Below are 17,003 nucleotides of genomic sequence, written 5' to 3'. Positions count from 1 at the left end.
TATTATAGACTCCATAGCTACTAGGTACACACACAAAGTATATAATCATGGCTTGCATTTTTATGGCACCTTTCATCTGAAGATCTAAGTACTTTAATAAGCATTAAGTAATTAAGCTTTCCATTGCCATGAACAGAGCAGCAAGTTGGCAAGTCCAAGACAACAATGGAAGAGCTGGGAACAGAGTGCAAGATTTTAAGCTTTGCTTATGCAGGTGGAACACCAGACAAGCTTGCACTCCCGTCCTGGGAACCACAATCTATCAAAGCTCACTGTCAAGGGTATTTTGTCTCATCTCTTAGGAACCATTAAAAGCCCACACGTTTATTTATGTGTTCCCCAGGATGCATACCCATATGCACCATATACATAAACACACATATATATGTACACCTATAGGTGCAGACCCCATTACATGCAGACATATACAAGCATACAGACATGCACGGAGACACAGACGTATCAGTGCTCACTGACAAAACTCCGCAGTCCTGGAATGGAGTCCAAACTTTTCACTGCAGAAGACTGAGACAATTTCACTCCCTTTTGAGTTGGATGTTTTTAAGTAAAACTGGAAATACAGAATATTCTGGGAATAATAATGGGAAATTATTACTCTGAATGAGTAAAGCTTTACTTTGATATTGCAAAACATTAAATTTCCTATCAAATATTAAACAAAGACTGCTCTTTAGGATACAAGATGAAGCACAATGCAATTCTAAGGAAGTAATTTGCATTTAGTAAAGGCTAGTGGGGAATTATTAAAAAAAAATGCAGATAGTAACATTACCCCTACCATGTTTAAATGATGCTGTTCAACATTCTAAGACCTCTTTTTAGGCAGCACACAAGTATATACCAACAACAAAAGTGTGTATTAAGGCACTGTTTTAAGTCCAAAGGTATTTCACACTTCATTGTGGAATTCTGCTATGAATAAGGTGCTTGCTAATAGAGGATATGTTTTGAAGTGTACTTCCCACTGCAAGGTATGTCACCATTTGTCATCTCCTCAGCAAGCACACACAGCCTGTGGAATTTGTTTGACCCTCATCTATCTCAAGTGGGCCTATAAACCAAAGCCATTGACAGCTTTCCTCTATCAGGCCCCTCTTAAAAAGAAGCCAATTTTCCCCAAAGGACAACTTCCGTCTGATCAGAGGGTCACTCCAACCAACGCAGCAGTTGGCGTGCCCTGAGCCGCGCAAGCCCGCGGGACGGCTCATCCTTCCAAGGCCTCGGCGCTTTCCGTGGCGCATTGTTAGCAGGTGCCACGGTCCCGCCGCCGTCGTCTGGCGAGCGAGGCGGGTCCGTGCGCCCGACCAGCCCCCCGGGCAGCGAGGTGCGGGCAGAGCGGTGTGGGCAGAGTGCGGGACGGGCAGCGTGCGGTGCGGACAGTGCGGGCTGTGTGCGGTGCGGGCTGTGTGCGGGACGGGCAGTGCGCGGTGAGAGCTGTGAGGGGCGGGCAGTGCGCGGTGCGGGCAGCGTGGGGAGCGGGCTGTGTGCGGTGCGGACAGTGCGGGCTGTGTGCGGTGCGGACAGTGTGCGGAGCGGGCCGTGTGCGGTACGAAGGCGCTGCCCTCACGGGACGAGGCCGCCCGGCGGCTCCGGCCGAGGCTGAGGCGCCGCGCGCAGGCGCCTCGCGCCCGCTGCCGCAGCCCCGCCCGCCCGCCCGCGAGGGCCCCACGTTACTTTGATGGACAGCTCGGCCTCCCCGCTCTCCTTCCCGCCGACCTTCCCCGCCCCCCCGCGGCGCCGCGCGCCCCGCGCCCTCCCATTGGCCGGCTCCGAGCGCTGCCGCCGCTCCGCCACGGAGACGCTTCCCAGCGAAAGCCGAGAGGCGGCGCGACTCCGGCTCGCGCCATTGGGCCGCGGGGCCGCGGCGCGTCACGGGCCCACGTTGGCGGCGGGGCCGGCGATTGGGCGGCCGCCCCCCCGCGCGGCGGCGTGGGCGGGGCCGCGCGGCTGGTTAGCCGGCGGAGTGTGAAACCGCGTGCTAATGTAAGCGGCGCGGGCGAGCCCGGCGTGTCCAGCTCGGCCGCAGCCGCGCTCGGGTCCCGCCGAGCGCCGCCCGCCAGGCCGCCGCCTCGGCTTCCCCTTGCCCTTGGCCGGCGCGGAGGGGACGGGGCAAAGGAAGCCGGTGGTGTTCCCGGACGCTCGGGTTCGGATTTTTCAGCTGAGGGGGGAACTTTATCCCGGGTCGACGAGGAGCGACGAGCCGCCGCGGAGGAGACCGAGGATGAGGATGATGCTGCTGATGTCGCCGCGATGTATCGTGCTCGGGGGGCTCTGGTGAGACGCCCGGCTCCCAGATACGCGCCCGTCTGTAAGAGGCTGTAGTGGTGCTGTTGCACGAAGGAGCTTCCCGTCTGATTTAAACCTCAAACGGACGCTTTCTTTTTTTTTCTTTTTTTTTTTTCTTTTTTTTTTTTAATCTTTCTCAACGGGGCTGGTTGCCTGGACGCTAAGGCCAACGAGCATCGTGAGGGGTTTGCTTTTCTTTTGTCTTGGGGACTTCTCTGCACCTAACGAAGAGTCTGCTGCGTGTGTGGTACCCTTTCCCCTGCCCTCCAGCGTTTCGTGCATGTGCTATTGGAGCTGCTCCGATCGGCGACGGCTGTGCAAGAGCCCCCGCCCGCCTCCTTCCTCCTCCTCCTGCCTTCCTCCCTTGTTCATCGCTCTGTGTCTGGCCGGTGGTTTGGCCCCTGCGCCGACGTCCCTGCCTGGAGACTTTCTTTGGCCCCCTCGGCTTGCGACGGTCCCGCCGCGGACGCTGCGATCCGCTCCTTACGGCTGGGTTTTCCCCTTTTGACAAGGGGCAGAAGAGGAGAAAGGAGTCGCCTCCGCCTGGGGTTTCCGGCCTTACAATCGCATCGGCCACTTGCGAGTCCGTGAGGGGATTATTCGCTCCCGCCGAGGGGCGGCTGTTGCCTCCCCCTGCGCCCCGTCGGGTCCCGTCCCGCCGCCCGGGCGCTGCGGGCGCCGCCCGCCGGTCGAAGCGCAGCCGAAAGAGCGCGGAGCGCTGGTGACCGTCCCAAGCGCGGCCCGTCCGCCTTTCCCGGCCACCTTCAGCCCTCCTTGGAACAACAGCAACAAAGGACGCCGCGGCTGGGGAATGTCCCCGCGGCGGGGGCAGTGAGCCGCGCCTTGCCCCGCTGCTGCCCGCGGCGGCGGAGGGAAGGCGGTGGGCGGGCGTCGCCGCTCCTGTCCCCTTGGCGCACCGGGTGTGAAGCCGGGGTAGGGCGGGGAGTCTCGCCGCGAGAGCCGCGCTGCGAGGGAGACCCGCCGCGGCCGGAGCCATGTTCCCCCAGAGCCGGCACCCCGTAAGTACGGCTTGGGCCGCCGCTCCGCGGGTCCGGGGCGCGGGGCGAGGGCCGGGCGGTCCGGAGCGCACCTCCAGCTCGCTTGCTCGGCTGGAGCTGTGGGGGAGGGAGAGGAAGGCGCCCTCACAAGTTCATTCTCTCCGGGGTCGAGCGGCTCATCCTGCCTGCCGGAGCGGCCCCCAATACTTTTGATGCGTGGGCAACTTAGTTGCCTTGGGCAGGACGGCGGGGGGTCGCCGCCGGAGCAGGCAGCATCCGCCGAACACAGCGCCCGGAATGGGGCTGGCTGTGCCTCCGCGGCGGGGGTCGGCGGGGAGGAGCCGGCACTTCCCGCTTTCGTGTAGACGGCGGCGGCAGGAGCGGGTGGGTCGGAGCCGGAGCGCGGTTAATCTCGGCCCCACCGCAGATGAGGGACGGGAAGGTGGGTAACAAGTGCGCAGCGCCGCGGGGCGGGGGCGGACCGGGCCGGGCGCTCTCTCCATCCCTCCGGCCCGGCCGCGATGGACAGCGCCGCCTCCTCTCCCCCGCGGGGCGGCCGCGCAGTGTCTGAACGTGCATCTTTCTCCCGTGCCGCCACCGCGCCAGACCCCGCACCAGGCTGCGGGCCAGCCTTTCAAATTCACCATCCCGGAGTCGCTGGACCGCATCAAAGAAGAGTTCCAGTTCCTCCAGGCGCAGTACCACAGGTGAGCGCCGGCGGGCCGCCCCGAGACCAGGGAGTGCCGCCCGGTCCCCGGCGGGGCGCGGGGGGCTGCAGCGGACGGGCGCGTCCAGGCGGTGGCGTGCGGCGTCGCGGCGGAGCCCCGCCGAGGGACCCCGGCGGGCCGAGAGGGGAGCGCGGGCAGCCCCGGTCCGCGGCCGGGCTTCCGGGAGAACGGGGAGCGTGCCGGGAGACAGCCCTGCCCCGAACGGGCCCCTGCTCCCCGGGCAGCTGCGGGAGCTGAACTGTCGGAACTGCAGTGCCCGGCACCTCTGTGCATTTCAAAAAATACAGTGTGTCTTGGGAAGCCGTATGTGGAGGGGCCATTTCAGTATATCACGAGAAGACCTGCACCAGTTCGTGGCACAGCGCGTTAAGGAGGCTACTTCTCATGTTTGCTCATTTGTGTGTGGTGTCAATGCAAAAATTAATAAAATGCCAGCGTCCTGTGGTTGAGAGCCAGGGAGGACAGTTAAAACACACAAGTACTCAGAGTGGTAACACAAAGTTTACCAGAATCCATGGAAGTTGCGGGATGCACTCCTCGTTGTTGCTCTGCCCTTCAGAAGTTCTTTGTGGGTGTGTGCTTGCTGCTGAGGTCCTGTCAGAGATTTAGGGTACAGGTTCTTTTTGACCCTGGTCATCTGGTGTTAAGGAGCATTAATCTTCAATGATTTTGTACTTACGTGCACCTGGAACATTTGGAGAGAAGTAAAAGCTTTACAAGTTTCCCAGTCAGAAATTGCTTGGTTTTAGTTATGCTTCTTCCTCTTCCTTTACCTATGATACTGTAGTCTTAACTTGCTTAAGCCATTTATTGCTTAAGAAATACAATGTAAACTCTAAACATATGGCTTTGTGTGAGTGGAAAATAGTGCTTGCACACTAACTGTTCTATAGGAAGCTCACAAGTATCATTAAAAAAATCAGTTTGATAGAAAACAAAGGGGACATTGATGCTCTCGGTGAAAGTAGTCAGAATTATATAATGGTTTGTGATGAGACATGCAAATGCAGCTTACTTTTGTTTATGAAAACAAAAAATGGAAAATAAACTAGCCAGTAAATGATAGTCAGAATTACCACTTTTCAAGCACTGGGCAAGGTAACATTTGCTAGAATATATTTAAGGTAAGGATTATACTCAAGCTGTAATTGTAAATGTGAGTGGTGTTACATGGCAGTCATTTACTAAACGCTGTGTAGAAAGAAATGCCTCTATTTTTATTTTTTTACTCCTGAGAAGTACTTACAGGAAATTCAGATCCTATTCTAACTTGTAAGTTGCAGCACTTGATAACAGCTCTTTGTCAAAGTATGAAGAGTGGATATGTTTAGGTTCTGTAGACAGTTCAGGCCTCATACAGCACCTATGAAATGTTCTTTACATTTCTTCTTTGGCCTTTTTATTTCAAGTATGATTAAGTCTTTCTATATTGCAAGTCAGTTTGAGTTTTTTTAATTAGCAATTTCTGTCAAAATACAAGTAGAGAGGGTAGATGCCAAAAAAATGACATGTTACATTAAAGCATGATCTATTTTGTAGCCTTAAATTGGAATGTGAGAAACTGGCAAGTGAAAAGACGGAAATGCAGAGGCATTATGTGATGGTAAGTGTATTTGTTTTTATCTTTATTTCAGTAAATATCTCCTAATAAAATGTAAGTCAGCATAAGAAAATAATGTATGCTCATTTATTTGCAGTACTATGAAATGTCGTATGGATTAAACATTGAAATGCACAAACAGGTAAGACATTTTGTTTTCTAAGCCGCAGTCTGTCTGGTGCATTTAAATGTAGCTGTGCTGTTTATGCTCAGATGACTGCATCGTGTCTGAATCAATAGCCTGATTTATAGCCTGATTAGTAGACCTTTGCCTACCTCCTGTCAGATGAGGTGTAGATTAGGTTAAGCAGCAATACCTTTTTTGTATTGGTTCTGAAATACTTTGGCATTAATAGGAAAGATCTTGTGTCTGTGGTTTGAAAAATGCAGTTTAGTACTTTACAAGTTCGAGGTCTTTTGGGTTGGGTTTTTTTGTTTGTTTGTTTTGTTACTGGTAGAGGCGCTGACATGTAGAACTGATCCTGTGTCTGTGTAGCATATGTAGTCATAGTTACTCAAATCCCTGCCTTATAAAGGTATGAAGAGATTAGTGACTTGGAAAGCTCTAGTTATGACTATGAGTTTGCAAGTTCCCATAAAATTCACACTTATGGCCACTATAATGGTGAATAAAAAGAGTATTGAACTGGAACAAGACACTAAGGACCTCATAAGAGAAGAAAAGCTAAATGATTGCACAGCCCAGAGGACCCTCAATTGAGTAGTCATTGTCTGCCAAATAAAGCATTAATGGCAGGGTGTAAGTATTCTGTAGATATGCTGACATTCACTTTTTCATCAAGATGCTAGTACAATAAGTCTTTCAGAAATCGATGGCCTCTTAAAAAAATTATCATTAGATGAAGTTGCACAGTTGGACACATTTCAAAGTGCAACAATACTATTCTTTCTTGATGTGTATATGCTATTTCATCTAAAACTCTTGTTTCATTAAATTAAAGAGCATGGCTGACCGGCTAGGGCACAGCGAAGAAATTGATTAGTTCAGGCTTCAGATCTTCAGTATATTCAAAGACATTCATTAAGCAAGTGAATTACAGAGTTGAGTTTTGCTTTTGTAGCTCTGAACTCTTTGAATTTTTTTTTGTTGTTGTTTGTTTTGTTTTTTCCTAAAAATGTCGTATTTGGTAGGATGGCATTGTAATTCCATGATAGCCTTCTATCTTCAAATCTGGGTAGGTATTCTTTAGGGTTTTTGCTTGTTGCAATTCAAAATGCCATTAAAAGAAGTTGTATTGTGACAACCTTTTTTTTTTTTTAATAATGCACCAAATAACCAGATGGAACAGCAAGCTTAGTAATTGACTTGGTTCTATACTGTAGCTTAACAAATTTTCTTGTGGCTTGTGTTTTAGAAGAATGTCCATTTTCCTGTGAGGTGGCTTTTCATAGCTTTGTGATTTCAAGATTTTCTTGCATTTTTTTCTCTTCAACAACTTCTTGGCATACTGTAACCTGTGAGGAAGCCAGTATCTGTATAGGGAGATCATTTGCTGCAAAATGGATGTTATTATCAGGAGCTCTTGGAAGAGAATGTGTGATTTCAGTTAGTGTACTAGGAATTAACTTTAGGCAAAATCAATTAAACCCACAGGATTCAAGTGGGTGAGAACTAAGGTTCCCACTTTGACCTTAACATATGTATAAAGTTTTAATGTTCTGTATGTATGGCAATTAGAATTATGTACCCAGTAGGCGGTGATACTTTGGAAGCTTTTAAGATTTATGACAGAACATTATATCTGTGTTAGTTGTAGCCGGGGAGAGTCGTGCACACTTGCCCTGTGCGTGCTGTTGCGAAAATAATAGGCTTTTGAAGGTACAAATACATTTCTCTCGTTGTGAGTCTCATATACTATGCTTTTACATGTTAAGTAATTCTAATTTCTGGTGAAAGTAACACCTTCGTGTTAAAGGCTACTGATTTAGATGCCTGCAGTGAGGATGCCAAATGGTGTTGCAGTTCAGTATGTAGGTGGCCTTAGATTGCAGGAAGGAAAAAAAAACCCCAAAACCCTAACAATGACATTCTTTCTGAATTTCCACTGCTAACGATAAGTTCTGAGGAGGCTTTTGACAGATAGTAATCATAATTCTTATTAACTGGTGACGTCTACCCCCAAGGGTGTAGCCAGGCTCAAATTGATGCTTTTTGCTGGCTGATCACCAGCATGGCCTAAGTGCTCATTATGTTGTAGAAAGGGCCTTTGGAGCTCTCATTACGTTTGACAGGAATTCTCTCTAGGGGGAAACTGGGCATTAGCTAGACTCCTGACAGGCTGAAATTATTCCTGCTTTATGGCTTATAACCAAATGCTAGCAAGGCATCATCAGGGGACACGAAAAATTGTCATTTCTGACAACATCTTTGTTACTGGAAAATGTAGTGATGGGGAAACTTTCCAGTGAGCAAGCTTTAACATTTTTAACGTCTTCCTCCTGTTTGGATGCTGTACTTGCTCTGTGTGAAACTCTTCAGACTGCTTGGGCTGCTGTTTGAAAAACAAAATTACAATGCAGCAGAGCTTATTCATGGAGTGTGGTGTGTACATCACTGTTAAGGTACAGTCACTTAGATAAAATGAAGTACTTGCAGTTAGCCTGCATGTAAATGAGTTTGAGTTCTTGTACTGATGGATTTGTGTCAGCAGTTCTGTCTTCATTTAGTTTTAATAATCTGTTATAATTTAACTAAAATAAAGTTAGTCAAGACTTGAATGTTGTTATAAATGGACTTAACTGAGGTGAACTTTGCATACACAAACAGCAGAGCTTTTGACTTGAATATGTTGCATTTAAGACTAGAAATGGCCATGGAAAGGATTCCCTCTCCAGTCTAGCTTTGGCCCTTTGCAATGCTTAACTGCGTGATGTGTGCTTAAATCAAGGTGCTGCTGTGTTTCACCTGCTGGCTGAATAGTGGTCAGGAAATAATCTTTTTGACACATTTGTGTCTAGTTTAGATAGGGTTTTGTTTGTTTCCTTCTTTTTCTGCATAGGTTAGGTTTTTAAACTTTAAGAATAACAGATTTTTTTATTAAGAGCATGTTTTATGTAGATGCTTACACTGTGTGTGTAGAAATTATTTTAAGGTGAATAGTTACTGAGCAAGTTTTGCATATCTGAAACAGAAACAACCACCTGAGGATTTGTTTCGGTAGGATGTGGGTTGATTTAGATTTTGTTTTCATATGTGTCAAGACAGAATGAATAAGAACATTGTGTGGTCTTCAGTTTCTTTTCTGTGTTATGCTGTCCAAGTGAGATTTTCCTCAATGTGACATCTGTGGCTGGCAAAGCAGATGAATCAACTGCTAGTGCCAAGATGAATAGTTGGTTGGGTGTTAAAAATCCTGCTGCACTTAGAGTTGCTGCCCTTGGCTCCTAGGGCACTGCGTCTTTATTTTCGCCAGCTCTGCTTGTCATCTTCTGTCATAAGTCAGAAGATAAGGTTTCCTGTGCATTTAATGTCTGTATTGGTTAGGTGCAAGATTATCTTTTGTTCATTGGCAGGCAGCCACAGGAGAAAAAAAATAATTCGGCAGTGCTGAACCAAGTGCTAGACTTATAAACCACTGCAGTGTCTGGGTTTCTGTTGTCCCAACAGTTATAGCAAGGTTTCCTTCTCTTTGGGTGGGTCTTTTTGATCTCTGTGACCTGCCTGGAGGCAGACCTGTCATTCAGTATCTTGCCTGTTGTAGAAAAGTATACAAGCTCCCAAGCTGCATTGTGTTAACCAGCTGTACAGGAGTTACGTGTCTTGTTTTTATCCTGGACTGTTCTGTGGAATAATTTCTAAGGCTTCGTGGCAAAGGACATAGTCTTCTAATGATATCTCATTAGAACATCAGTCTTCAGGAGAGGGTTAAACAGGAGGGAATTAAGGAGCTTAGTTAGCTCTCTGCAGCTCTTGAGTAGGATGGCTTTGCTGTTGAAAGGGATTTAAAGATAAATTAATTTTCTTCTTTTTTCCTACATTTTAATTATTGGAATGAAAAACTCCTTAAGGTTTTGGTGGTGTGCAGTGAATGTTTCAAGAACGTTTTACAGCTGGCACAGCCACAAAAGACATGAAAAAACTGTTTTTATTTAAAAGAGAAAATGGTAGGCTTGATTGTGACAGTATTTTTCTCTGAAAAAATTGTACTTATTCTACAAATATTTGGTTTTTAAATGAGTACAGTTGTGTCAGCAGCCTAGCTATTTCAACCACAAATAGAGTTGCCAATTTTAAAGAGGAGAAAAGACTAAGAGCAATTACTTCAACTTTCGTGACTTTTGAACCATGTTTCAAGCTTGAGGCCAACATTATTGTGAAGGAGTTATCTGACAGATTCAGGGCACTGTGAAGTACATCTCCATGTGGCTTTCACATAACCATGTTGTCAGATACTATCTATTATGTCAGCTCCATATAGAACTTAATTCAAAAGCGTGTCAGAGTGTAAACACTGTACATATGTTAAATAGGGCCAGATGATCTCTCATTTTAGACTTAGTCTACCAGATTTCATGTTCCTCACAGAGCCAGGGTGAGAAACACTATTCTTACCAGCTACATTGTTATATTTCCCTTGCGTTACTGGAGCTTGCATCACAACGTCTGTTGATGTACTTTGTGTATCTGTTCAGTTAGAGGGAATGAGGAAAAGTGCTGGTAACTTTTGGGGTAGGGGAAAGAGAAGGGGGGATGCTTTCTGTGTGTGCAATATCCTTTTGTCACAACAGATTCTGTGGGGAAAGCTTAATGGTTTTCCTTCTTCTGCTGGTTGTTATTCAAAATCAAGCTGAGCATCTGAATTGCCTTTTGTCCCTCTCTACTTGAGTGTTTGCAGCAAAGTGCTAAAATTGCAATGTCTCCTATGCAAAATTAGGATCCTTTAGACTTGATAGATCACCACTGGCATGCAGTAAAAGCCTTTAAAAACAATTTTAGATCAACTGGCACTTATCAGAAGACTGCACAGTACCTGCTTTAAAATGATAACAGCTTTGAATGGAACTAATGAAATTACTTTTCAGTTTGGGTTTAGATTTAGGGACATCTAATGGCAATTATGTCAAACACTAGTATTGTCACTTTCTGCATCGTGCTTCTTAGTTGGATTCTTAAGTGTAGGTATTTGAACAATAGTTGCTTACATAGTTCCTCTCAGGGGAAAAAGGCAGGGAGAATTCATAGTTTTGTCCGCACTTAATTGTCAAAACAGCTAGTTTAACAGATTAGGCCTTATGATTACTTGGAGGCTATGGCTTTTAAAGTTCTTCCAGGTTGATCCCATAGTCAAGCTGAATTTGCAATCTGTGTTCTTGTAAGTATAAAATTTCTACTTAGAACAGTTTTCTGGAGGTAATATTGCGTGACATGTCAGGGCAACACTTTCTAGTGTTTGACCTGCCCTTATTGTGAAGAATTTTATCCTTCACCAACTGGGAGTTTGCCTTTCCGCACTGGTAACCATTGTATGCCTTTTGTTCTTCTATTGTGCACCTCTGAGAAGGAGCTGACGTAGTCCTCTCCATAATCACTTGATTTTCAGCAGTGAGGTCTTGTCTGCCCATTAATCCCCTTCTTCCTGAAGCTGATCAAATCTATTTTCTCCCTGGTATGATGTGTGCTCTGATTGCCTGATCATCTTGCTGGTGACACTTAGAGACTTACTCCAGTATAGCAGCATCTTCCTTCTTGCCAAACAAGGGGAACAGAAAGGGAAATTAATACGATCAGCCAGTTGGTTACAGTCATTCTCCTGTGTCTTCACATGAGGTGTAACCTTCACCAGCACATGACTGTGGGGCTGATGCGTATTCAACTTGCTCTCCAGAGCCCTCCTCTGCAAAACTACTTTCTAGTGTGTTTCCACCATTGCTGTACTGTTGTGGGGAGAAAGTTGTGCCTGATTTAGGACAACCCCCCCCCCCCCCAACTTTGTTTGCTTTGAATCTGGTTTCCACTCTATTAGATGGTCACTGCTTCTCAGGACAGAAGCTGTTGATGCCGAGCTGTGTTTTCAATGGAGTCCAAATGTACCTCTTTCAGCCCATCTGTGTTGACTCCTTTTAAGGTTGGGCAGTCCCAACTTAAACAGTTGTGAAGCTTTCTTTGATCACTTTCTTTTCTTTTCATTCAACCTTTTTGAATTTTGAACTTAGTTCTTAGTTCCCCTTTTCAAAAGTCCATATACAGCTCTCAGGATGCTGGTGAATGAGAGATTTGTATTACTACCTTTTTTTATTTCATATCCATTACCACCTTTTGCATTTCCACTGTTTCCATTACTACCTTCATTTCTTTACCACTTTTTTATTTTTCATTTGAGTTTTTTTTTTAAATTTTATTTCTTTATTTCTTCTTCAGTAAAATATCCAAGTTTTTCCTTTTCACTGCCATGAAACGCTGAACTGCTGGAGACTCCTTTCACATTTGAGTTCTTGCTCATGAATGATAATTGTAAGCTCAGGGACCATCATTTTACGTGGCTAGGCATGTCTGCTCCTAGTGTGTGTAAATCTTGTTTATGTACCATTGTTTCATTGCCCATTTACTCTTGTAAGGTCTCTTTGCAATTCTTTAGCCATTGCTTTTACTTTCTTATGGATAAAATAATGTATTTATATTTCCTTGCAGCCTTTGTATTTACTTTCTTTCTAATTCTTTTATGGAGCAAGTTTTCTTACTTGCTTGCTGTCTTTTCCAGGCTGTGCTGCTGATCATATTAGTAAAACAGATTGCAGCAAAGGCCCCTGTGAAACTCCAGCGGTGAACTGTTTCTGGCATAGTGCTGGAGGTGATTGAAAAGTGGATTAGAGCTTGCTGAAATTGAGTTTAATCTTAACCAAACTCTGGTTAAATCAGGTTAGACTTAAAAATCAGTTATTTCCTGAGGTTGTCTCTTTTAAGGAAGAAGCCTTAGTGCTGCACAAACAAACAAAAACCTCCAACAAAACAAAAATTTAAAATACTGCAACCCTGTGAAATAGTGCTATAAGCCTTTTTGGATTCCAATTTCCCTTGAAAGTATTTTGATTATATTTTTCAAGTTAGAGATTTTAATATTGTTTCCATAGGTTTATATGAATCTTGACAGCATCAAGGCGAGATGTTCGGGTTTCTTTTGTTTTGGCTCTCTTATTTCAGTTGTTAGCAAGCCTATTTAAAAAATACACTTTCTAGTATGGGGAAATCAGTTCAGGAAGTTGATGTGTTTGGTGAATGTCCCTGAACTTTTTTATAATGATAATATTCTGTGTCTAATGAGAAATTGCAGAGTGTATTAGAAGTGTCTAGTCACTAAATGGGGATTGGCTAAGTTGCTCCCACCTTTTCTTTATGTTCTTCAGAGCATTTGTTCTTTGTGAACCAATTAGCACTGATGATTAAATTAAAGACTAAAGTTCTTTGAGGGGTGTTAGGTAAGCTTTGTGTCAGGGCTGCCTGTCTGAAAGTATTTTGTACTTCATACATGATCTGAATAGCTAACTAGGCTTTTTGGCTATGTGACAAGAAAACAAAAAAACTGAGGTTAAATTGTGTTTTGGTTTAAGACGTCTTAGTTTGGGTTTTTGGATTTTTTTTGTCCCCTCTCAGCAACATGGATGTTCTCTTTTTTCTGTTTGGTCTTTTTTTTCTTTGTTTTGAAGCTTTTTGATGTTTGTGTAAACCGTTGGTCAAAGCAACTTACTTGTAAGGTGACCAGTCACAGTATTGACACAAGAACAGACACAATAGAAAACTGCATTAGGAAGCAAGCCGTTGGGATTTGCAGTAAATATATTACAGAACACAAGTGCATTGCCGATACTGCTTGTTTAGCAGTTTGCAAGGGCAATGGTAGTATGGATTTTTGAATTAGAAGGGAAGGACTGATCTTTCTGTGTGCTGGAAGATCTAGTTGATGGCTGAGGATAAAATTGATTTAGAGAACAAAATGCTGCCATCTCTTTGTGCCATTTTAAAGGCTTCTATGGATTAACAAGCAAAAACAAAAGATAGCTTTCATTTTGGAGAATGGGAGCAGGAGTGGGTATAGTTGATGAGCTGCATCTTGATAAGATTAAGTCTATGAGAATTTGTTTTTGTTAGCTGAAGAAAAAGAAAGGACATCTGAAACTGTGGTTTTTATGATATGTGGAAATCTGCCTATTCATGAATTTGTTTTTTAAGTGTTCTAAACCCCTTGAAATGCCATGCTCTTTGCTTCAAGACATGATGATCTCAACTTCAAGTGCAGAAATTTGAATTAAGCTGTGGAGAAGAGATGAAAACCCTACACTTTCTTGGGAAAAATGACTTAGATCATTTTTTCGTACTTTTGCTCCAACAGTTCCTATTCACAACAAAGCTTTTTGTTTCATTAAAAAAAAGGTTAAACATCCATCTTTCTTTAAGGTGCGAGGGTGTAAGGTAATTCTGAATTTCTATTGTTGTAAAATATTGTTGTAAAATTTCTCTTGTAAAATGGCTGTAAATCTTGTAAAATATGATTTCCAGCCATTACTTTTCAGACAGTAAGCTAGGCTAGCTGTCTGTGGCCTCAAATGGTGATTATAAATTGTCAGTTAAACAAAAGCAAAATTTTCAACAAGACCTGTGGAAAGCTTTTAGGTTGTTTATTCAAACTGAAATATGAACTCTAGAATCACGTCACTAGCAGGGACCTAGTGCCTCCCTGTGTCGTCCTAGCAGGATCAGCTATACCAGTGTCATTGCTGATAGGATGCTTGTTTTGTCTGTTAGCAAAGACTTCCAACAGTAGTGGCAACCCTCAAACTCTTCAGATAACAGGTTGCTTTTATGTCCTTGCCGTTGAAGTGCTTCTTCAGTTACAGCTTCAGTCTTTTCTGTTGTAGCTTCAGCTCTTTACTATGCATTTTCTTCACCCTGGAAAAGGAGAGCAAATCATTCCTCTACCTTCCAGAACTGTGCTGCATACCTCTAAAGCTGAGTGTTCATTCTCTGAATGGTGTTGCCCAGCTGAAGTACAGTACTCCAGGGGAGGAAATGCCGTGCTGAGTAGCATAGAAGGCTTACTTAGAAAATGGCTTACTGCGGTGGCAGCCTTTTCTGCAACAGCCTGCTATTGACTTATGTTCAACTTCTGATCCTCTGTGACCAAGAGATTCATTCCTGAGGCCCATTATTTCCTTTTCTTTTATGTTCCTGTCTAAGCATGCTATGGGCCTTTATCCCTATCCTTTTTACTTTTCAGTCCATTTTTCCATTCACTGTAAAGTGAGTTCTGAAGCTATTCTCTAGCATATTCTGTCTTTCTCAGCTTGAAACTCTTTGGAAATTGAGGATTAGGGTAAATGAAGAGATCTTTATGCTTGTTAGTGGGAAATACTAAAAAATACTGGACCTATCATGAATGCAGGACTTCTTAGTTTCAAAAAAATCGCAAATGATTTTATCCGTAGATAATTTAATAACTGAGCAGTTTTGTCCTTGTTCCCATGAAGTTTTTGCTGTGCTGCTAGTGTTGTTCTCAATAATTTTATGACTGTTAGATTCTTAGCAAGGAAGTTAACATAATCTTTCTATCTTGTCTGTAATTACCTTTTTGGACGTTGCATAGTTCTGATATTTTTTGCTGAAAAATATTTCTGAGCTGTGTTTTTTTTTATGGCACTCTTGTCTATTAGAATGCAATTTAGATAGTCTTTTTATTATTGTTTCTCTTCTGTAAGCCACAGAATATATATAAAAATAATAAAATGGGTAAGGAATTTAGTGTCATGTTCCCAAAGTTTTGCTGAAAGATTTGTGAACCTTTTTCCCTACACTGTGAAGATATCCATTGTGTTCACCTTCCCTGCAAATCCTATGTGGTGGGTAGTTCCACTAGTTACTATCAAAGGAGTTGTCAATCCTCTTAACTTGTTATTCATTAGTGAGTCACCTGATGGCACCTGAAGCATTGATATGAATAAGTGTTTAAACTGTTTTTCTGACTTGATAGATTTTTGAAACTGAGGTGTGACTATACTAAGTATTTTAAAATGGTGAAATTACATTTAGAGCAGTACACGTGACTTAGTTGGTGTGCTTGTGTGCTTGCTGTGGTAGTTATTTGTAAAGTCTGATTGTTGCATAATGATTAGATTTCTCTCTTCCCCCCCCCACTCCATTATTCAGACCCTTGTTTTAATATTTCCTTTTGTTGGATGGCATATTTATTGTTCTAGTAAATACATTTTAGTCTTGCTGCTACAGTCTTACTTAAATGTTGATAAGGACAGAATCCTGACTGGGAGCTTTGTTATTGACTTGCATAATGTAAATGCGTGTGCTTGGTTTGAGGAGCTTTATGCTCTGATTTTTTAGAAACTTATTCCAGATACTTCTCCAGCTGTGTAAGAGCTTTGACTTTCTACTGCCATCCCAATTGAGTGGCTCAGTGTGAGAAGTATTGAAAAGATATTGCAGAAATTCAAATGTTGCTTACGGGGAGTAAGAGCAAAATAGGAAGTAGTTTTAAAATAGTATCCTAAACTAAATGAAGAGCCACTGGTGCTGTTTCCTGGTAGGAGTGTAGCAGTTAGGTTTATATTTTTTATGTTCTTTTCTCTTTCTGTGCTCTTTGTCATCTCCTTGTTACTGTGTAGTGCAGTGTTGCTCAGTTGTCCAGAGTGAATCAAGTTCTTAGTGACCTTAAAAATAATACTGCAAAGTGTGCTGTATAATTTTGGAGACCTTGCTGCCTACAGAGCACCGTAACAACTCGTTAGAGTGTAGTCACATGAGAAGAGGGGAACTCATTGATACTTGTGTTTCTCCCAAAAACCTCTTGGTTGTCCTGATACTTTGGGCTGTTCTACTGGATGGGTGTCTCCTGTGAGTTTATTTAGCTACCTGATGTAGTGGCCTACCAAGCTGGTCCTTTCCCAGTTTGTATAATGTTTTCTGTCTGATTGGTTGTTGAGATGTTTGGCAGTCCTCTAGATGTCTGCAGTATAGTTCAAAGAAATTGTGTCCCTGGAGGAAAAGGTGGCAAAGACCTCTTCTGGATTAGAGTCAGCTGCTGATTCTCTCAGCATCTCTTGGAATCTAAATAAAAGTGGGAACTCTGTGTCCTGGAAAACAGCTTGAAAGTAAAACAAACTGTGCACTCACTTAAGAGATTTAAATACTTCTGTGTGTATTTAAGGTTAGCTTAGGCTTGGAAACTAAACAATGGAACTAAAATTTAGATAAACATACTGTGTAGTTGCGAGTCCTTAAGCAAGATGGGCTGAAGTTAGATTAAAGAGAAATGTGGTGACTGCCCTCTTTAGCCAAGTTTTAGAAGAGTCTTGACATAGTGAAGATATGTGAAAGGAGCATTTCGACATCCTGACAACAGATTCTTT

The 17,003-nt window shown here is 44.0% G+C and overlaps 1 protein-coding gene across 4 annotated transcripts in view; it reads left to right on the top strand.

The window, feature by feature from the left end:
* The first annotated feature begins 2,016 nt into the window (after window positions 1-2,016).
* Window positions 2,017-17,003, top strand: part of LOC135289238 (transducin-like enhancer protein 1) — a 72,410-nt gene continuing 57,423 nt past the window's right edge. Inside the window, exons 1-4 of one of the 4 annotated variants that reach the window (XM_064402680.1) lie at window positions 2,017-3,326; window positions 3,912-4,012; window positions 5,573-5,636; window positions 5,731-5,775. In XM_064402680.1, the coding sequence (XP_064258750.1) occupies window positions 3,303-3,326; window positions 3,912-4,012; window positions 5,573-5,636; window positions 5,731-5,775 (234 nt within the window). In that variant the 5' untranslated portion in view covers window positions 2,017-3,302. The remainder of the gene's footprint in view (window positions 3,327-3,911; window positions 4,013-5,572; window positions 5,637-5,730; window positions 5,776-17,003) is intronic. The other 3 variants (XM_064402681.1, XM_064402678.1, XM_064402679.1) reach the window with 3 other exon arrangements.

This window comes from Passer domesticus, chromosome Z, assembly GCF_036417665.1.
Source record: "Passer domesticus isolate bPasDom1 chromosome Z, bPasDom1.hap1, whole genome shotgun sequence".
Lineage (NCBI taxonomy): Eukaryota > Metazoa > Chordata > Aves > Passeriformes > Passeridae > Passer > Passer domesticus.
The sequence above is the reverse complement of the archived record's forward strand: the minus strand, read 5'-3'. Positions and strand labels throughout refer to the sequence as shown.